At 36.0% G+C, this 22,876-nt stretch overlaps 2 protein-coding genes across 5 annotated transcripts in view; one reads left to right on the top strand and one right to left on the bottom strand.

Moving 5' to 3' along the window:
* dclre1c (DNA cross-link repair 1C, PSO2 homolog (S. cerevisiae)) overlaps positions 1-15,277 on the bottom strand; it is a 35,910-nt gene extending 20,633 nt beyond the window's left edge. For 2 of the 3 annotated variants that reach the window (XM_039761482.1, XM_039761484.1), the window contains exons 1-6: positions 15,113-15,277; positions 11,935-11,986; positions 10,943-11,027; positions 9,942-10,001; positions 3,818-3,873; positions 3,589-3,690 (exon numbers count right to left, since the gene is read on the bottom strand). In XM_039761482.1, the coding sequence (XP_039617416.1) occupies positions 3,589-3,690; positions 3,818-3,873; positions 9,942-10,001; positions 10,943-11,027; positions 11,935-11,986; positions 15,113-15,221 (464 nt within the window). In that variant the 5' untranslated portion in view covers positions 15,222-15,277. Of the gene's footprint in view, positions 1-3,588; positions 3,691-3,817; positions 3,874-9,921; positions 10,002-10,942; positions 11,028-11,934; positions 11,987-15,112 lie in introns of those variants that run through there. The other variant, XM_039761485.1, reaches the window with a different exon arrangement.
* Positions 15,278-19,527: 4,250 nt separating this feature from the next.
* meig1 (meiosis/spermiogenesis associated 1) lies at positions 19,528-22,665 on the top strand. 2 transcript variants are annotated; one of them, XM_039760531.1, is made up of 3 exons: positions 19,528-19,622; positions 20,108-20,272; positions 22,443-22,665. In XM_039760531.1, exons 2-3 carry the CDS (start codon positions 20,120-20,122, stop codon positions 22,569-22,571), a joined length of 282 nt encoding a protein of 93 aa, XP_039616465.1. In that variant the 5' UTR covers positions 19,528-19,622; positions 20,108-20,119; the 3' UTR covers positions 22,572-22,665. The 2 variants fall into 2 exon arrangements, with proteins under 2 accessions (XP_039616465.1, XP_039616466.1); XM_039760532.1 differs by lacking the exon at positions 19,528-19,622 and adding an exon at positions 19,632-19,728.
* The last annotated feature ends 211 nt before the right edge of the window (positions 22,666-22,876 follow it).

Genomic DNA, 22,876 nt, shown 5'->3' with positions numbered 1-22,876 from the left:
CTGTTGTGAATGTAAAACATGAGACAGCAAACAGACAAGCTTCTCTTTTGTTTGTGAGGTCTAAAACACCTGCATTCCTTATTCCTCATCACTGCATTATATGCATTGTATTTTCAGTTCAACAATCATTTATTGTCAGATCTCAGCTCACCCTTACAACTAAATACAAAACCAAACGGACTACTAAGAGTGAGTTGCGGGTATGTCACACTAGGTAACCAGCCTTCACAAGAGCACGTCCAGATGGCCTCCAACTCGATACGATTATGTAAATAAAGTCTACGCCTGAAAATTGCTGAAAAGTCATCTAGTTTGACATGGCCTAAAGGGTCTAAATGTTATGGTACTTCAAATGAATCATCAGTCTTATAAGAATACTGGAGGATTAAATTATTTATAGGTTAAAATGGCCCAGTTCCTTTAAATGATAAAATTCTGACCAAAGCAATTATAAATTATGGTAGCAAATACAATCTTGCTAATATTGAGAATGTCACCACATGCAAAGTTACATTCTGAAATTTGAAAAAGTGGGCAGACAAGTGTTTTGAAAAAAATTGACTTATAAAAATCTCTAAGCAACTTTACTTTCCTGATACAGTCAGTCCAATTTTTATCAATAAATAACCAAAATTCTGTGGTGGGCTGATGCCCTGCCTGGGGTTTGTTTCCTGCCTTGCGCCCTTTGTTGGGTGGGATTGGTTCCAGCAGACCCCCGTGACCCTGTAGTTAGGATATAGTGGGTTGGATAATGGATGGATAACCAAGATGTGTAATTAATATTCTGAGAACTGTAATTTAAAACATCATTATGTTTTATAACATCATCATTATGTTACACATAAGCCCCAATCACACTAAGATGTGATACATCTTTTCAGTTCTGTAATGTACTGTCATTTGCCTATAAGGTGTTTTGTTATTATTTTCATCCCTTTGTTGCCTTGATTGTTGAAAGTTAATTTAAAACAGATAATATTGTCATTATATATATGCCCTCTGCTTAAAAACACTGCCTGTTCAAATGAGTGCTAAATTACAGTTAGGTCCATAAATATTTGGACAGAGACAACTTTTTTCTCATTTTGGTTCTGTACAATACCACAATGAATTTTAAATGAAACAACTCAGATGTAGTTAAAGTGCAGACTTTCAGCTTTAATTCAGTGGGTTGAACAAAAAGATTGCATAAAAATGTGACGGAACTAAAGTATTTTTTAACACAATCCCTTTATTTCAGGGGCTCAAAAGTAACTGGACAAATTAAATAACTGGAAATAAAATGTCCATTTCTAATACTTGGTTGAAAATCCTTTGCTGGCAATGACAGCCTGAAGTCTTGAACTCATGGACATCACCAGATGCTGGGTTTCCTCCTTTTTAATGCTCTGCCAGGCCTTTACTGCAGCGGCTTTCAGTTGCTGCTTGTTTGTGGGCCTTTCTGTCTGAAGTTTAGTCTTCAAAAAGTGAAATGCATGCTCAATTGGGTTAAGATCAGGTGACTGGCTTTCAAGAATTTTCCACTTCTTTGCTTTAATAAACTCCTGGATTGTTTTGGCTGTATGTTTTGGGTCATTGTCCATCTGTATCATGAAACGCCACCCAATCAATTTGACTACATTTAGCTGGATTTGAGCAGACAGTATGTCTCTGAACACATCAGAATTAATTCGGCTGCTTCTGTCCTGTGTCACATCATCAATAAACCCTAGTGTCCCAGTGCCACTGGCAGCCATGCACGCCCAAGACATCACACTGCCTCCACCGTGTTTTACAGATGATGTGGTATGCTTTGGATAATGAGCTGTTCCACGCCTGCTCCATACTTTTTTCTTGCAATCATTCTGGTAGAGGTTGATCTTGGTATCATCTGTCCAAAGAATGTTTTTCCAGAACTGTGCTGGATTTTTTAGATGTTCTTTAGCAAAGTCCAATCTAGCCTTTCTATTCTTGAGGCTTATGAGTGGCTTGCACCTTGCAGTGCACCCTCTGTATTTACTTTAATGCAGTCTTCTCTTTATGGTAGACTTGGATATTGATACGCCTACCTCCTGGAGAGTGTTGTTCACTTGGTTGGCTGTTGTGAAGTGGTTCTTCTTCACTATGGAAATGATTCTGCGATCATCCACCATTGTTGTCTTCCGTGGACGTCCAGGTCTTTTTGCGTTGCTGAGTTTCACCAGTGCTTTCTTTTTCAGGATGTACCAAATTGTAGATTTTGCCATTCGTAATATTGTAGCAATTTCTCGGATGGGTTTTTTCTGTTTTTGCAGCTTAAGGATGACTTCTTTCACCTGCATGGAGAGCTCTTTTGACCGCATGTTGTCTGTTCACAACAAAATATTCCACATGCAAGCAACACACCTCAAATCAACTCCAGGCCTTTAATCTGCTTAACTGATAATGACGTAACGACAGACTTGCCCACACCTGCCCATGAAATAGCCTTTGAGTCAATTCTCCAATTACTTTTGAGCCCCTGAAATGAAGGGATTGTGTTAAAAAATGCTTTAGTTGCCTGACATTGTTATGCAATCGTTTTGTTCACCCCACTGAATTAAAGCTGAAAGTCTGCACTTCAACTGCATCTGTTGTTTCATTTAAAATTCATTGTGGTATTGTACAGAACTAAAATTAGAAAAAAGTTGTCTCTGTCCAAATATTTATGGACCTACCTGTATATACAAACAAGGTACAAAGTCCTACCCACGAATTCAAGCATTTTATAAAAATTCAGAAGGGTTTAAAAAAATTACCAAAATAATTACACATACTTTGCCTCATTTGATAAAGGCTGAATGCCCCTCTGTACATAGCACAGTCTGTCTGTCTGTATATCTATCTATCTATCTAGATGCAGAACTCACTGTCTTACATCCGAGAGAAGATGCTGAGTCCAAAGGCTTCAAGAAAACCAACCTTATTCCAATCAAAACAGGAACAGTCAGGGAATTTATTCAAATGGGAGCTACCACTTCAATACACACAAACACAGCAAACAAGCAGTGACCAAGCCAGGTCAGTAGCCGGGTAAGAATGTTCCCCGCATCAGCCACCGGACGACAGACATGTTATGTGCTAAATCTGCAAACTTATAGTTGCCTAGCTGGGACAACAAGCCCACTGTTGCCTCTGAGACAGACAAGCAACCCCAACAGAAGCATCAACTGCATTTCGGTGTGCAACACCATTGGGCAGGGTCTCAGAAGTGCTCAAAAATAACAATATATATGCAACCATGAAAAAAATGTATATGATATAATTAGAGTATTAGAAAAGCTAAGCAATATATACCAATGTGTGTTATGCTGCAATGTACAATGATACCACATCACAGTTCATGGAAATCAAGTTATAATAAATGTGAAAATTGCACACATTAATATTGAATATTTCCTTTCTTCTTAAACTTTGTTTCCTAACATTAAACAATGTTACATTAAAAAATAATTTTGTGTTTTAGTTCTTTGAAATAAAAATATCACAGAGAAAAAAATTTCAGTGTAGGGTCTGTTATTCAGTAAAACTGGTCAGGAAATAGTACTTTTTCAAGGTATTGTGTATACAGCAACATTAAATAAAAGTTACCTGCTTCCAGAATGCAAAAGTTCCATGCGAGTTACTTCTCCTTTTGCTAATCTAAAATCTCCAGTGTAAAGAACTGTCCCATTACTTCCTTCAAACAGAAACCTGAAAGATAAATTAAAAAATATATTACGGTAAACTAAACTGTACAACAGAAACTGTCTGCTGAAAAAAACAAAAAAAACAAATACTGTACATCATACGGTATATAATTAAGAACTGTTCAACTTACATGACCGACCCAGGACAGTGGCCAGCTGGGAGCAAAGTTACAACAATGTCTTCCTTCTGGAAAAAAATGATGCTTTTAGGTTATTTTTTTCCAGATTTATGACTTGATGCTTAAGTTAAACATGAGGTGGAAAAACATTCAACTTCTCATTAAAAATACAAGACATTTCATGTTTACATGTCATAATAAACATATTTCTAATTAACGGCTCTTTACTTTGATAAACTTACAGGATGAAAAGCAAGCTAAGTTTTATAATTAAAAAGAACTATTACGAGAATAAAAAGAAACCATCCAGAGGTCTAGTGCCTAACTAAAGAATAACTTAAGGAGTGGTGGCCCATTTTTGTTGGTTGGCATACCATCAGATCTACTTTTTTTTCCCTAGACAGCCCAAAATGACAGATGGGTGTGTGACACTTTAAAATAATACCAGGGAATAGGTAGACAAAGAGCTCTAGTCACTAGAGGGTACAGTTCTCCACTGTCATAATAATTTTATCAGAAGCTGCTGAACCTGCGAATGTTTCACATCACATAGAGAAAATATGAACCATAACAGAGTACAAGACACTATTTACTTCCAAGACTAACTGAGGCAGGAGTTAGATTTAGTTGATAGTGAACGTTTACTTATCAAAATTACATTTCCATTTTTTTATGACCTACTTCTTAGTACCCACTTCAAGTAAATCATATTTTGATTAGTCATTCACTTTAATAGTTACATAAGGCAAGACAATGCAGGGTCTGCACCTATTCCAGCTAACACATCAACTTTGGAATGTAATACTTCCTAATTCCATATTTTAAACATCCCTGGAGCCAAGGGTGCAGTGTTGCTTTTTATAGTGGTGGATTTTATGATTCTCTTTGAATATGTCACTTTTACAACAAAACAACTCTCTCTGTGGCACTGTTATCACCTTTTAATTTTTTTTTATTTAACTGGTACTAAGAGAAGATTTAGAGAAAAAAGTAATGGTACACAGGCAGCAAAGTGAGCTCAGTGCATCTCACAATGTCACAATTACCTATAAACTGTCCCATGCTACTAAGTTAGGATTACATCAAACTTCTTAAATCCCTCCCCTCCTATTAGCAACATTTACAGAAGCCAGAGATAACCAATCTCTTCCTCAAACCTTTCGCCAAGCACTAATCACTGTTTTTCCAAAACAAAATAAGGACTTATTACAATGTGCATCATACAGACCAATTTCACTTCTGAATAACGACGTTAAAATACTCTCTAAAATCATAGCTAGAAGGATGGAGAAAGTGCTCCCTTCGGTAATATCACAAGACCAAACTGGATTTATTAGGGGTCGACACTTATCGTCAAATCTTCGACGCCTGTTTAATGTAATATACTCACCAACTAAATCAAACACCCCAGAAATATTATTATCATTGGATGCAGAAAAAGCATTCGACATGATTGAATGGAAATACCTTTTTACTACATTGGAGAAGTTTGGGTTTGACCCGAACATTTGTGCATGGATTAAATTACTGTATACTAACCCAGAAGGTTCAGTTTGCATCAACAACATTTGCTCAGACTACTTTAAACTAGAGCGTGGCACTAGACAAGGATGCCCTTGTCACCGCTGCTGTTTGCGATTGCCATTGAACCACTGGCAATACATTGTCTAAATACTGATCAGATAAAGGGGATTAGCAGAGAAGGACTGGAACAGAAAATCTCATTATATGCAGATGATATGGTACTGTATATATCGGACCCAGAAAATTCTGTGCCTGCAGTCTTAGCAGCACTCACAGAATTTCAAAAGATCTCTGGTCTCAGAATTAATCTGAATAAAAGTGTACTCTTTCCAGTGAATTCTCAAGCATATAATATTAGATTAGATACCCTACCTTTTATCATTGCAGAACAGTTTAAATACCTCGGGTAAACATCACAAGTAAACATAAAGCTCTTTATCAACAAAATTTACGCCGTCTGCATGGAAAAAATTAAACAAGACTTGCATAGATGGTCAACCCTTCATCTCACACTAGCTGGAAGAATTAACACTGTTAAGATGAATATTCTTCCTAAGCTCCTTTTTATTTCAAAACATCCAATATACATTAATAAATCATTCTTTAGCAATTAGATTCAACAATAACCTCATTTATTTGGAATTCAAAACATCCACGCATCAAAAGCGACCCTACAAAGACAAAAGGCAGAAGGCGGCATGGCTCTACCTAACTTCCAGTTTTATTACTGGGCAGCAAATATACAGGCGATAAGAACCTGGACACAAATAGAAGAACATACACAGGCTTGGACCGCAATAGAAGTAAAATCCTGCAGTACTTCTTTGTATTCCTTGCTCTGTGCTCCAATAAACACACGTTATCGGCAATATACAAATAACCCAATTGTGCTCCACTCACTTAGAATCTGGAACCAATGTAGAAAGCATTTTAAGACGGAGAAGCTTCTATCTGTGGCACCTCTGCAAGAGAACCACCTCTTTCAACCTTCACAAACATATGCAGTTTTAATATCTGGAAAAAATTTGGAATTAACTTGCTTAGAGATCTTTATATAGACAACGTCTTTGCATCCTATGAACAATTACATTCCAAATTTAACATTCCAGCTACACATTTCTTTCACTATCTTCAAATCAGGAACTTTCCAGATTTTCCTCATCTTGCACCCTCATCCATGCTGGAAAAAATATTGCTCAATCTCAAGGACTTAGACTCCATCTCTACAATATATAAAATCATTTTACAATCCCTCCTTTCAAAGATCCAAGAGGACACTGGGAAAAGATCTCTCAATTAATATATCAGAAAAGGAGTGGAAAGTAGCAATGCAGAGAATTCACTCGAGCTCCATATGCAAAGCATACAATTATACAACTCAAAATTATATATCGAGCACATCTGTGTCGACTAAAACTCTCAAAATGTTTCCAGGGCATGATCCAACCTGCGAACGTTGCAACCAAGTTCCAGCCTCACTGGGTCACATGTTTTGGACCTGCACCAAATTAACATTATTCTGGACAAAAATTTTTAATTACCTCTCAGACAGCCTTGGACTCACAATCCCTCCTAACCCATTAACAGCTGTGTTTGGGGTTCTTCCAGAGTGGAGAAAGACAAACAAATTGTGATTGCATTCACTACACTGTTGGCACGCAGACTTATTCTGATAAACTGGAAGAACCCAAACTCTCCTCTTTTAAGTCAGTGGGAAACCGATGTGTTATATATTTGAAATTGGAAAAATCAAATACTCAGTTAGAGGATCCATACAGACTTTTTCAAAACATGGCAGGATCTAATCAGTAATATTTTAAAATAAGTTCATGAAGCACAGAGAATGTATTAATTTAGGTATGTTTACAAGCCTTAAATTTTACGCTGTTTGGCTTGCTCTCTCTCTCAAGGGTGGGGATCGATCTGTTCTTAACTCAATTTTTCTTTTTGTAAAAACTTGATTGCTTTGTATGGATTCCAATAAAATTAATAAAATAAATATATATAAAACAAAAAAACTTCTTAAATCCAAAACAACATAAAATACAACATTATGTATTGGTTCACGCTACCGAAAAAGAAAGACATGGCTTCTTGTAATGCCAAATTTCAGAACCTGAACATTCTTCCATTTTGTAGTAATTGGCATTTAAAGATGATAAGTAGATAGAGAGTAGGCACTCTAAAAACTCCTAAAACTTGCGATGTATAATGTTTTTTGTTTAAAATCCATAGAACTGAGGTAGAAAAAGCTTCCTCAGTATTTATGTTTCTCCAAGATAACTGTTTCTGATCACTGTGAGCAAATGCCTGTATACAAACACTATAATTTTTTTAGTGTATAATATTTACAGTATACCATTGGTGGTGACTATAGTATCACATCATGTTTGAAATTGATTCACTGTTTGAGATACAGAGATGCATTATCAGGAAGATTTTACAAAAGATGTTGTTCAACACTGCAAAAGTTTTCAAAGGAAAAACTTGTTGTCAAATGGCCTAACCGTTTAAAACATGTTTGCATTACTAATAAACAGTATGGCACCTTACAAATTTTGTAAAGCATTATTTCACAATGAAATTTTATTTACTTCTTATATTATTTACTTATAAAACCCATTGACTCTAAAGAAGAGTGAAAGTAATTATTGTAAGACACTCAGACAGGATAATAGCTCAGCAAAACTGGCAAAACCATTTTTTTTACTTTCCTTATGCCTTTGGTTCAAGATTGGACTGCAAAGGAGGAGCTTATGAAAAGAGACAGAGTTTGAGTGAACATTCAGAGCTTATTAGTTTCTTGGAAAGAACCAGCAGACAGTTATTGTCAAAAGGGATTTTGGAGAGAGTTCTATCACAAAAATGGGAAAAAATATTTGGGAAAAGGATATACAAGTGGATTCTTTTGCAAAGCATTACAGGAGTATTGATATATTGTCAAAGGAGTCACTGATAGCTATCCAGAGTTAGTTTAGAGTTTTGAGTTACAACAGAAATGCCACACAACTAGCCAACACTTCAAAGTCCAAAGAAAAACTGACATGTACCAAGGAGGTGATTGGGTAGAAATACAGTCAGTACATTCACAGTTGATATATAGATGAACGCTGCAATAATTAAGGTCCTGAGCTGGATATTGCTTCCAATTTATTTTTTATATGTCATGATTTTTGGAAATCAAGTCTTAAGACCCGTTATTTCAACATACTGAAAACACGCTAGAGCTGCTAGGATTCATGCTGCTTTACTGTCTATATTATATTAATGGTTGCAAGAATTACTAATTTATTAATTCATTCTTTTTTGTTTTAAAATCTGTGTACTGCCCTAGGCTGGTTTATACATAAGACTACTATTGAAGAAAAAAATGAACTGAACTGAATTAAATGGAAGTTGAAGCAGACTGGAGTCTGCATCTTTTCCCCATGTCCGCATGGGTTTCCTCCAGGTTTTGGAACGTTTTTTAGATTTCTGCAAGAACTGTTGAGCAAGAGAAGAGAGATTATTCATCTGTATCTGCACAGGACAAGTGATCCTTCTAACAGCATGCATCCATACTGTATTTAGACTATGTATAAGTCGATTTTTATTTTTTGAACTGAATTCACTGTATTTGCTTTTGTAAGGTGTACATTTATTTCTAAGTAGGTGCCAATATGTTATTTTGCTGTTTGGACCGGAAGTGCTGCAGCGGTGCTGGATATATTTTAAGGAGGTCAGGTATTGTGCTGCATGTTTAGCCTTTGAATTCCACTTACATAACTGACTTTTACTTTGCTTAAGCTGAAGCTCATCAGCAATGTTTTTTTATTTGATGGGCAAGCAGCGCTTTTTTTTCACATAAATGGGGGTGGGGAATTGGATGAAAGAGATAGACAGAAAGAGAACAGTCCCCCCCCTAGTCCCCAAAATGGAATTAGAACTTTACGTAAACCAGGGCCTTGCATTTGTTTACTTGTTTCAAAATATTAGTGGTTTTTCATTTCTATTATTCAAATTAATTCAGTATGCATGTTTTGGATATTTCAGTAACAAAAAAAATATTTTATTTCCACATTTCATGTTGCATAGTACTATTCATAGGCTCTGTTCTTCAGGCAAGATGTAGTCTGTTTCTGATCACTGTGAGCAAATGAATTTCCCCTTGGGATTAATAAAGTATCTGTCTGTCTGTCTATCTATCTATACAAACACTATAATTTATTAGTGTACAATATGCCTGAAGAAGGGGCCTGAGTTGCCTCGAAAGCTTGTATATTGTAATCTTTTTAGTTAGCCAATAAAAGGTGTCATTTTGCTTGGCCTTTTCTCTACATTCATAATGGCTAACACGGTACAACACCCTAGTACTATAGGCACTGTTGAAAAGCTAAATTTGTATTAAATCCGGAGACTGTAAAGCACTTAATCACTGTGTAAAATGTCATTTCACACTAAAAATACAAAGATACAGCCAGGTGGCCATTTGTGGGTTTGAGTCTGATAGGGTTAATTAAAGATATCAAGACTAGCCAGATGCTGCAAATATTGGCACTATTATTTAAAAAAATCCCTTATTAATCCATGTTTAGAAAAAGTCAAACTCTTACTCTGCTTTATATTTCAATACCTCGCCAGTTGCTTCATCAATTAATGAAATCTGCGTTGGTGTTTCCACTTCAATTGCAACCTAAAAGAGTTACAAAATACATACATGGTTTTCCAGATTTCTTTTCCTTACATACTGCATATTATGCTGTGACAAGACCTCATACAAATATTTCAAAAACATGCATATAACCAGTAGAAACAATAAAATAAAAACATAAAAATTCTACATTAAGATTTGCCTATCTTTCAGACTTCATTTGTATCATGTTAATTTAAAAGTTCTGGTATCCAGCAATGCATTATAACATTTTGACCTTGCTGCATTACTATTGTCACATTTATAGCCACAAGTTATATTTTCAGCTTTAACCTGTGACTCTTTGATCTATTGTAAACTGAAACTATAAAGACTCAATGTAGTTCTGTCAAAAACATTCTGTGGTTTTACTCAAAATAACCAGGCTCTAATGGACCACACCAGGATAAAGTGGGAAAAAATAACAACAACCCAACTTGGCACAGTAGCAGCACTAATCAATGCTCCACCATACCACACTAGCTGTATAACAGTAAATTCTTATGTGTCACTCACTGACAGCAGGGTAGACTTTCACGGATTACTTATTTGCTTGCAAATGTCAATTGTTGTTCGTAATGTATTTAGTTCATAATGTACTTCTATCCCCAATTTCAAGCATTACAATGATTAACCTGACAACTCAACTGCATTTAGAAGCTACAGTATCACACAATTCAAATACATATTGTCAGGAATTACTTTACATGTTAAACAATAACGTTATATTTCCAGTATTTAGAGTTTAAAGTACTGTATTCTGGAAAACTGCATCCAAAAAGTAATCCAAAAAATAACTACATGTACAAATCCTTCATAATAATTAAACCAATTCAAATACATTATTGTCTGTATATTATACTGCATAAAAATATTGATTTTCAGTACCTTGCAACCTTACATAGCTGATAAATTCTATTTTAATTAAAATAAGTAGTACTTACAATATGGTTTTCCCAGAACCTATATCTTGGATTTGTTAAGAGTAACTCCTTTGTCACCGGGGAACAATAGAGACGAACTGTCAGACTAGACCAAACAAAATGTTTGTCTCAGTAAAAATAACTAACCAACAGTAAATTAAATAATGAGTCAAAAGTAAAGTCTAACATTACACTCATTTGGATAAAATAAAAAGAAGATAATTGTATTTTACAAGTGTGACCACAGATCAACTTTTTGGCCAAATAAAATCCCATTCTTACTGACCACGAACAAGGACAATACCAATACAAATCTTTCTGTTATAATGTAATCAAACCTGTGTGTTACATAATAACATTTTTTTTGTGGGCGACATAGTGGTACAGTGATAGCACAGCTGCCTTACAGGAAGAAGACCAATGTTCACATCCCGGGTCCTCCCTCCAATGAGTTCCACTTTACTCCCACAGTCCAAAGACATACAGGTTAAATGGATTAGCAAAACTAAATTGGCTTTAGTGTGCGGTTGGGGAGTATGCATGTGTGTATATGTATATGTGTGTTCTCCCTGCAATGGATTGCCATTGTGTCCAGGGGTTGTTCCTGCCTTGTGCTTTATGCTGGCTGGGATAGGCTCCAGCAACCCCAAGACCTAAGCGGTTTAGAAAAACATTTTTTTTTGCAATTATCTGTATACTGATTTTGACTGACAATGGTCTGAGATCAGACAGTCATTTTCCAACCCGTTTGATATCTTATTCCTTTTGCCTTAAAAGAAAAATTCAATGGAAGATTCTAACCCCTCTTTATCTATTAACAGAGTAGACTCCCAGTTCGTTCTTGAAACACAGTAGACACTGAAAGGACTCCCAATCAATTTTTTTTCATAACAATAGTGCAGCACCCAATCATAATCCCACATTTCTAAATTTCATAATGACAAACCTTCACTGCCTAAGTAAAAGGAAATACTAAAAGAACGTCTTTTGGGCCTATGGCAGACCTTAGTTACCTGCATTTCAGTCTGCGTTTCAGAGCTGGCGCTCTCAATCCCTTCATATGATCTGTGGAAAAAAAAAAAGCAAAGTATGATCCCATTAAGCTTCGTACCTCCATCACTCACAACCTATTCCTCTCCAACACAGACACTGCTTTGTGTGAAAGTCTACTTTATCTACCATATTTAATGAGTAAACTCAGAGAGCCTGATGACAGCAATTATTTCAGCTGTTTTGTACTGTGAATACAATCGTATGTTTACATTGTCTAGTACAACTGATATAGTAAAACAACATAAAGTTGTACTTAAAAATTGGACAGAACAAAACATTTGGTATTATTTCTTGGTTCTGTTACTTGCTCAGCTGCCTCCTGCGTGCAATTTTAATGTTTTTTTCTGTGCTTGAGTGAGTTTTTTTTTTTCTAGAGAACCTGGTTTTCTCCCACAAATAAATGCAATGAATGATATGCAGCCTTAAATCAGCCTAATACGAATGAGTGACAGGATACATTCTGGTCTGCTACCTGATACTGCCAGAACAGGTTTTGAGTATCTGCCACACCGTAATGTAAAATGCAACATATCTATAATGATTATATCACATTCTAAAACCCACTTAATGCAAATCAAGTTCGGGAAGAGCCAGAGTCTATTCTAGCAGCTGACATGGAAAAATTCTCAATCCCAAATTCCTCTTGATCCTTTGTGGATAGAATACAAAGGCTCTCAGGACTTCAGCAAATCTATAGGTAATTTATGTAACAAACATGCATCTGGTTTACACCATGCAAAAATTTATTTTTGCACTGTAATCTAGAATATGCTAACAATTCTATTCAGAGAATGTTTTTATAGATATGAATATACAAAAAGCATATTTAGCATATACCTGATACCATGCAAATTATAGGTTCAAATGTTTACTTAAAAAGGTAAAGGAAGATGATCTAAACGGTTCACCAACAAAAGTACGATAGACATATGCGCCCCGACAAAACCGCGACGGACAAATGAGCGCCGACAAAATCACGAGAGAGGGCAAGAGAGTCGGACGCCCTTGCTGCTATTCTTCCTACATATGCAGGGCCGTGATCTTAAGGACTATCTGCGTGCTGTGCTGATGGCATGCCGCATCTCATAATATTGACTTCTAAAATAAAAATTATTATATATGCTTTAAACAATTCATATTTAATGAAACTTTTGCGATTTTGTCGGCGCGATTTTGACGGCGAGCATATGTCTATTGTGCAAATGTCGGGTCACAATCTAAACATGAATAACAGAATATATTTATGGTGCTGAGACTCATCTGCATACTATAAAGCCGAAAGACAATAATATCATTACAAAGCACCTTTGCTGTAAATGCAATCATATGACAACCTTACAAGGATAACTTTAAAATAAATGCGTCTATTAGAGAGACAGAGGGAGAGGGAAGGAGGTTGGGAGCATGTGTGATACAGCCCGTTGTGTCACACACCACATGACAAACCACCTCAGGATCCCAAATTAGGACCTGAGTGCAGTCATGCAACAGGGGACATCTCAGCACCACACTAGTTCAGATGGAATGGAACAATGTGAGGTTTTTTTTTACAGAGTGCCAATCTTGCCACCAACCCCCAAATTTTCCCTGCCAAGTTGGAGGACCTTCTTGCAGGGTTGGAGGCAGGTTAATGTCATCCCCAGGATAGAGCAATTGCAGGTTAAGGGCCAACAATACTTATTTATTTAAGAAATTGACAAGGACCTGTGAACCTAACAATAATGTTGTAAAATAATTTGGCCAACACAGGACTGGGTGCAAGACAGGAAACTGCCCAGGATAAGGGTCCACTTACACACACCAACATTTAAACTCATAGAGAACCAACTCATAATTGCAAAGCAACCCAACCAGGATGTCCTTGGGGATATGAAAGGAAAAGGATCTTGTTCAAAAAGCGGACACCATCAGTATACACCAGGGTTCAACTTTTAGATTAGGCACCCTTAAAACTATTTTAAGATTAGGAACCTAATCTAAATGTTAAGATTAGGGACCCTGGTGTACCTGGCCTTACCCCCACGAACCTTAAGTTCAGGGTTTGTAGTTGGGGCTTTTGGTGTCCGCTTTTTGGATAAGACCCAAGGAAAATTCATGTAAACACAGGCAGAATGTGTAAAATCCATAGGGAAGCAGGTTTCAAAACCAGAATCCATGAGGCAAAAGTGCCACCAAGGAGTTATATGTAGGATGTATGTAGTAGACAAAATGCACACATGTAATCAAATATGGATGCACTACCTTGGAAAAGGAAAACGTCTTCAGAAAATATATGGATGGCTAAACTGGTACATCATTTAAGTACTAGAATTTTATTTTTAACAGTTCATACAGCCATTCTGCCCAAATTTGTAATGGTATTAAAAATGCAACAGATTACACCCTTTGCTTATAAATGTCTCCCTTGGGTATAAATGCCTGAATAATAAGTTTAGTTCATGTTTGCACTTAGAATTGAAGATTATGTTCTCCTAATGTTATTGCAACCCTTTAATGAAGAGCAGTACCAATCACTGCTTTTTCAAACATCAAGAAAGCAAGTGACTACAGATGCATCTGCTACTGATTTATTAGTTATAAGACGTACACATAAAGCAAAGCAATTTTCTGAAGGTGCCTTTTCCGTCATTAGTTCAAGGGGAGACAATTCCGAGGCCTCATACGCAAAGCTCCTGAGCCCCGACCGCTCTGCTTTATCAGGTCCTACTAACACAACACCACTTGTTTTCTCTCCAAGAAGGCTAACTTTGAAATTGCCAATTAATTATGGATAACGTGAATATGCAGGGGGTTTAACACGACAAATCCCGCACTTCAATGTATGCACCTGTCAAGGCACCGCCTTTCTAATAAAATCTCCTTTAACCGCGGCCAATTGGATCACTTCTGTGTGGTGAGAACAACTTCAGCTACATTACGTTAATGTGATTTTTATTATATTATTATTTATAAATAAAGCCTACATTTCTTTTTTTATTTTTTCAAATTTAAAGGCAAACAGCAGCCTTGTTTAAACCATTGTAGTAATTCAATCCGTTTATTAATAAAATGGTCACAAACTTCCATCAGTGTTTTTATAAGCTATTCGGGTATATCTCTGTACACACCGTGCATTATTAATATAAAATCATGTCGTACCTTTATGACAATGGGATAAAAAATAAGCTCTGGCATTAACATTTTCTTTGTCATAGCGATCTATTGATATCGTTGGATACTCCTTCATACGGCCTTCGAAACAACTCATTTCTAACGCTTCCTCTGTACATACTGTACGTTTGTCAAGAAGAACTTGGAGCTACCCAGCATTCAAACCAAACAAAACAACAAGAAAGCAAGAAAAACGCCAAGCAACTCTTGCTCCGTGATCAGCGATATTCTGCCCTCTAGCGACAGGAAGGTCTCACATTAGCATCCCTTCATGTGTAGTACTGTATACAGTACTTATCAGTTTAATATCACCAAATTTCCCCCGGGTGCAAATAAAGTTCTGTCTGTCTTTTTACAAACTACTCAAGCTGAAGCACTTCGTTCTACTCAGTTATCTTTATATTGTAAAATATTTTTACAACTGCTAAGCTTCTATGGTAAAAAAATGGCACAATAGAAAATAAAAAATTGAGAATGTGAGCTTTATGAAAACTCTTAATAATAATCTTGTAGATTTATATTCATTCACTACATTTTAAGAAGAGGTTCACTTTGCCCAGAAAAAGTCCCTCTCAAAGGTGTGAGCTTTATGAAAACTCTTAATAACAATCTTGTAGATTTATATTTATTCACTACATTTCAAGCAGAGGTTCACTTTGTCCAGAAAAGGTCCCTCTCAAAGGGCACAATTAAAAACACATACTGTATTCATTTTGAAATAATGTATGCATGTATTCAAAGGATGTGCATGAAACCATGTGCACAAACAATTTTCAGCTGTTTAAAATTGTATCATATTTGTTCGTATTATGGTTACTTGAGTCATCATACAGCTTCCTGTTCAAATCTGGAAATCCTCAAACACTAGAATCCATGAGTCATTAGCATTGGCCACTGCACCACCCTACTGATTGATTTGCCAGGTTATTGACACACCCCAACACTCACACACACACAAATTCTACATTGCAACAAAAATCATCCAAGCAAACAGACAATCCACAGCTGGGAAGATTATATCCACATTCAACACTGAGGTGCAAACTGTTATCTCAAAAATGCACCACATATTGGTCATGGCCTCATATTGGCTACAACAGCCAAAGACCATGTCAGGTGTCAATGCTGTCAGCAAAAAAGCAACAACAAGAAGAAAACATGTCTCCAGTTGGAACTGTAACATCAGTCTGAACTGTTGCTTTGTAGGTCGAATCCAGGTTCCTTTTGAATTGTGCAAATAACAGGAATCTATAGAGTCATCATGTTTTAGCATTACATTACTGTGGAGGGGGTGTAATGGTGTGGATTTTCTTTGTTTTTTTCTTTAGTACATATTAGGACACCGATACCCAATAAAGAACATCTAAAAGGCCAGGCATATCTGAACATGGTTGCTAACTGGATTCATTCTTTCATGGCTACAGTTTATCCAACACTTGGATGGACATTTCCAGCATAATAATGTACCATGTCAGAAGACATTAAGAGTCACCCAATGGTGCCGGGAACATCACAGTGAATTTTCATTTGTTTCAGTAGCCTGCACAGGCCCCTAATCTCAGCCCTATCTTTTGGTTGAAGTGGAAAGCACTTTTCACAGTAAGACTGTGTAGCGATCCAACCAGCAGCATCTGACCAATTCAATCATGTTAGCATGTGGTGCAATATTCCTGAACAGCACATCCAACATCTTGTAGAAATTCCTGCTATTCACAAAGCCAAAGGAGGTGCAACAAGCTACTAGGTCAGGAGTGGGCAATGGAGGTTCACAGTAACTGCAGGTTTTTGTTCCAACCCAGTTGCTTATTTAGAATCCAATGCTTGCCAATAACAGATCTTATTTAATTTAATAGGTTGTTAATATTGTAACTCTCCAATGAGATTTCATTCTTATATCATAGATTTTTTTTTCATTTCTAAGGATATAATCCAAACGATTTGAAGCCTAAAATGCATGATTAATTTTCAGTCCTTCACTTTCTTTCTCTTCATTTTCTAAGTATTTTATTAAGCCAAACAGTGCACAACGCATACACAAAAGTGTAAATGGAAACAAGCTACATGGAGAACTGCTTCTTCCTTTGTCATTTGCATCTTATTGCTAATAAAGAACAACTAAAAACAATGACTACAGACTCAAATAAGCAATCAAGTGTCCAAAATCTTAACAAGAGAGACAACTAAAATGATCACTTGAGCAATAAGTGCTTCATCAGCAACAAATGACTTCTCATGAAGCAATTGGGTTGGAACAAAAACCTGCAGCTACTGCGGACCTCCAAGACCAATGTTGATCACCATTGCACTAGGAAGTTTTACCTAATAAACTGGCAACTCAGAGTAAACTCTACTTAAATGTTATATTATGGCAAAAATAATATTTTAAAAATGCACATAAGACTTATAATATCCAGCAAATAAAAAAAACATTCTTTAACTGAGTTACTGCTATTTATAGCATTATACAGATAAATGTGTACAGTTTGCAATTTCATCACTGATTTTAGATCTGGGCAATATGCTGTAATAGAGGCTATCTATGAACATTGCTTGTCCAGTTACTCCTACATAACAAAATCCCAACAAACAGTTTGCTCTTATTAAGACTTATAAAGCACTAACGAAAACATTAAAAATAACATGGAATTCATCTTGGGATTTTCAACTCTGATCCTGGAGGGCTTCTGTGGCTGCAGGTTTTCCTACCTACTACGTTTTTTAAACTCGGTCCTCTGATTTGCTTTTTTTCCTTAAATGGCAATCAAAAAACAAGATGTGAAGCAAGCAAACAGATGACCAACTAAGTCAGGGCCTCAAACTCCAACCAGTTTGTAAATGAGAAGTCAATTCTAGTCAGTAAAGTAGTAATTGCTGTTACTGCTCTCATTCTACACACCAGCCATTTTCAAAACTACCATCAAAATATGTTGGTGACCTGAGCAGATCAATATTACTAAGACCTTCACTTTTCTTTATTTTCCAATGATGGATACAGGTTAGTTGCTAATTAAGGGAAAAAAGTCCTCCACCTGACTCCTATACCCTGTCTCACTCACCCCTTGCGAGTACAGTACACCCTATAGTCTGAGGTGTACATAGTGAAGAGAAGAGTAGAAACACCTAAATGCAGAAACTGTTCAATGGAACTACTGTATTCAATAGGTGAACTCCAGTACACCATTGGCCAGTCTCATACAAACAGGCATAACTCATTCAAACCGGAAATATTACACGAACACGTTTAGGGTGAATTAGTGTGTATAAACTGGCCATAGCGTGTGTGTTTACACTAAGATGGACTGCGTCCTGTCCAGGGATTGTTTCTTGCTTCCAATTTCTCGGATAGGTTCCTGCTCGGGTTTATGAAAGCGATGAACACCTTTGGAAGACAGGAGAATTTAGGTTTCCAGAGAAAACTACACGCATTCATTGACACGACTCCTCTGTGTGCTTTGTGCTTTGGTAACGACTGGAAGGCAGCTTACCCAGCTAAAGTCAAATGATTTTCGACCAAGCCCTTGGTAGGTACTGTCTTTATTAGGAGAGAACGCAGTTCTGCAATCCCCTTCGTAGAGGTAGGTAATAAACGAAACGAGCAAATTATATTGCTCGCAGTATTTAGTATGACCAGAAAGTCCCACACTGGGACAAAATTTGATCACCCCCGTGTGTGTGCTAAACGAAAATAAAATTGAAGACCCGGAGGGGGATACCCTTGGAGTAGCGCGACTGAAAGTTTTATGCATGCGCATAAAGCACTGGGAACTGATTTTTATAGGGAACTGAGATTTTCATTATACCCGGACTAGATGCATAAAATCGCAGCTGACCCAGAAAAAAAAACGGGTCGTCTGGTCAGGCAAAACGGAACACAGACTGAAATCGGGACTGTCGGGTTAAAAACTAGGACATCTGGCCACCCAAGACTCGAATAAAATCCTCAACTACAGGGATTTCTTTATACCTAACGGCAGTACGCCTTTATAATGCTTCCATGTGTCTGCTCTATTATCTTTATATACTTTTGTAATTCTTGGGTTTACTTGAGAGGAGTTGATGTTTTTTTTAAATATATTTTGACATGCTATAGAAATGTAATTTCTATCTATCTATCTATCTATCTATCTATCTATCTATCTATCTATCTATCTATCTATCTATCTATCTATCATTGCAACGTTGCATATGTGCCATCTTTCCAAACTTTTTTTTAAATTAAGATACCTACGGCAGCGAACTAGTTACTGCATGTATTAACTGAAATTATTGATTTTTTTTTTTGCTTTTGACGAAACACGAGCGTGAACGAACTCCGGTTTACATTTTGATTGTCCAAAGAAAACCTGAACACGATTCATACTTCATTAACTTTGAGAACTAAGGGTTGTTTTTTGATGGGCCCTCTTGGTTGCTATGAGACCTTTCAACAACAGCGTCATAACAACCGCTACAACCTTCTAATTTGGGAAGCAAATATAAGGCGTAGTTGCAGCTTAATGTAAGTCACTTTTTGATTTATTTTAAGAAGGCGTTTTATGCGTTAAACTTAAGACGAGGTTTTGTTTTATCTGTTTCACTCATATTTTGGAAAACTAGGGAAGTCGGTAAGGTGAAACTTAGTATATGAACGTAAAAGCATAGCATGTGTGCCACTCATTTGTTTAACGGTTAATGAGAAACCATAAGTGGCAAGGTACTCGAGCAACCTACCTCTGAGACAGTAATTGAATTTTTAATTCAATTTTAATTTTTAATTAATGTAAGTGCTGATGGTTGTCTAATGACTTATAACAAATCTTTGATTTGTAGTTAGAAAAGACCTCTGCTCGATTGAGAAACCTACATAAACTCAAATCGATCGTTTCAAATTCATTAAAAAGTCATTTGAGAAAGTATAATGCGTTAAAGTGTAGTATAATCAACGTCCAGGATTAAAGTCGTTTTTGTTAATGTCTGCTCATTGCTCCATTGTTTTTACTTTAGCGGTTTAGAAAAATGGCATCATTTGAGCAATGTGAATCCAGTTCTCAGCCAAAATCAATGAGTCGTGCAAAGCAATGGACAGATGAAGTCGAAGATCTGTACAGATTTCAGCAGGCTGGATATAGGGATGAACAGGAATACAGACGAGTGAAGCAAGTGATGTTGGTAAGGAAACTGGTTTTGTGACTCTAGACTGATAGAAAGTTTATAAAATAGTTATTTTTATATTTGACATTTGTGAATACTGTTTTGTTGTTTTTCACCTACATCTCCAAATATGTACCAGTTAAGTGACTGATACCTCCATATTAATCATGCATAATTGTGAATATTAGTGTGAGTGTGATCCCCAAATATCTACTAGTTAAGTGATTGATAATTCCACATTAATCCTGTGTAAGTGTGCATATGAGTGTGATCCTCAAATTTGTACTACTTAAGTGACTGGTAATTCCACATTGGTCCTGTATAAGTATGAATAAGAGTGTGAGCGTTATCCCCAAATATGTACTAGTTAAGTGATTGGTTATTCCACATTAGCCCTGTATAAATGTAAATATGAGTGTGACATGCATGAGTGGGCCAAGAAATGGACTAGGTTCCTGTCTTGGTCTGTTTCTTGCCTTGTGATCAGTGCTGTCAGAATAGTGACCCTGAAATGGACTAAGTAAGATTGAGAATGCTATAATTAGTTTTTTTAAAAAAATATGTTTTTGGTATAAAATATCTTCAAAAATATAGATAATTTTATTAACTATGATACCCAATTGTATAACTGGGAATCTACTACATGACTGACTAACTTATCCATTCTTAAATTCCATTAGTATTCATTTCGGTAAAAACAGTACACCCTATAATTAGCTTTTCACTCCACTAATTATGAAACATTGCCCCACTCCACCCCAGTCCAAGGTTTAACTTGCACCCTCCTTGATAGCATTCTTTAGTATTGATGAACACTTTCCAGAACCTCTACTTGGGGCCTTGATCAGTGTGCTGTGTCTTAAAAATGGGTTATCATGGTTACCAAATACGTTACCTACTGTGTACTGAGTATTCCTATTCCCAAAGCATATCTTGATCTATCAGGTATCCTGTCACAAAGGGGTAGAAACATGAAACGTTCTAATCTAGCAACATAAACTAACAAAATCAATTGTGCTATTTCTATAGTACAATTTTCAACAGCAGGAACTTCAAGTGAAAACAACAATCTGAAACAAATTCATAAACTGCTTGTGCTAAATGCAATTAAAAGTTGAAATTAAAGCCAAGTGCTCTATAGTTGCAATTGTTGGACTGATTCTTAAAGAAGTTACTGAGAAGATGATGAAATAGTATGCATGTATGCACATTTTTTATTTCATCAAAGAGCCACGTATCATATTTATGTTAGGTAAAGATTTTGTAAGAGGGGTGTGTGTGTGATGCAAGATAGATTTGCTTAGACCACCACAGCACTGTTTGTATAGGCATGTCATTCAGGGTGTGTGTAACACTGCTACTAGTCAACATGCTGTACTACCAAATGAGACTTGCAGGAAGTGGCTATTGGACATTAAAACGGAAAAAACCATATACAAAATATACAAGTTGAAATAACCTCTCTCGAGCTAAATTCAAAACCATAACCTGTTATTTAAGTTGTACAAAATATTCTTCATTTTAAGGATAGATGACATAAAAGACAGTTGTTTAAGGATGGATTTATTGTATTTGTTGATTATTAACATATTTAAGCTGTAGCCTTGAGAAAAATTCTGAAAAAAATGTATTTAAATTTTATTTTAATAACACAGTGCATCCATTATAGTGGGCCAGGACCCAACACCAGCCTTCCCATAAACTTTGCTCATGGCAAGAAACGACAATTATCTACTAAGTTTTAGCCAAATTGTAACTCAGCAGGCACAAGGTTTAATATATTGTATTACTGTATTGCCTGTTTCTCCCATTAGAAAAGCATTTATATTATTGCATCCTATCTGTTTTTTATATCTGCTTTTTCTGGTCAAGATCATGGGATATAAAGAACCTATTACTGAAGAAACTAATATAAGGCAAAGACCAGCTCAGGAAAGGATGCCATAATGCTGTATAAGATTATATAAAAAAAATTATATCAGAATTATTTGTTTTATAGAAGCCCTTATGTATTTGTTTTAAAAAATGAACTTTAAAAGTCATGTCTTCAAAAACATTTTGCTGTGTACAAATTACTGTAAAGGTTTGTCTTATGGAAAGTGTTTCTTTGAATAATTTTATGCTAATGCATGAGAACAATTAGCAACTGTGAATAAAACAAGTGGTTTTTTTATATTTCTTTTTGAAGATTGAACGTTGGCCAGAGACTGGATATGTGAAGAAACTTCAGCGACGAGACAATACTTTTTATTATTACAACAGAAAAAGAGAATGTGAAGATAAAGAAGTACACAAAGTTAAAGTGTATGCTTATTGAACTGATCTCAAGTTTTTATTTAGACAAAATTGTGTTGTTTAGGTTACCATTTTGTAAGACAAGGAAACAATAAAATCATTAAAGACATTACTACTGCAAAATGTTTTGGTGAATAATGCTGCATTCAATTTATCGGCATTTATTATTAACACTAGGCTGACCCGCCTTTTAAGTTGACCACTTCTTAAGGCAATTCAATATGTAGATCAATTTGATATTTTATACAAACTCATTAATTTGGCTATATTGCATTTGAGCGGTATTACTTTAATACTCGTAGTTTCTGTTATTTTTGTGATGAAATT

Source organism: Polypterus senegalus, chromosome 8, assembly GCF_016835505.1.
Source record: "Polypterus senegalus isolate Bchr_013 chromosome 8, ASM1683550v1, whole genome shotgun sequence".
Lineage (NCBI taxonomy): Eukaryota > Metazoa > Chordata > Cladistia > Polypteriformes > Polypteridae > Polypterus > Polypterus senegalus.
The sequence above is the reverse complement of the archived record's forward strand: the minus strand, read 5'-3'. Positions and strand labels throughout refer to the sequence as shown.

Coding starts and splice junctions, on each gene's coding strand:
- meig1 (XM_039760531.1), top strand. CDS start 20,120: ATGGCATCATTTGAGCAATGTGAATCCAGTTCTCAGCCAAAATCAATG. Junction 20,273..22,442: donor GAGTGAAGCAAGTGATGTTG/GTAAGGAAACTG, acceptor TTCTTTTTGAAG/ATTGAACGTTGGCCAGAGAC.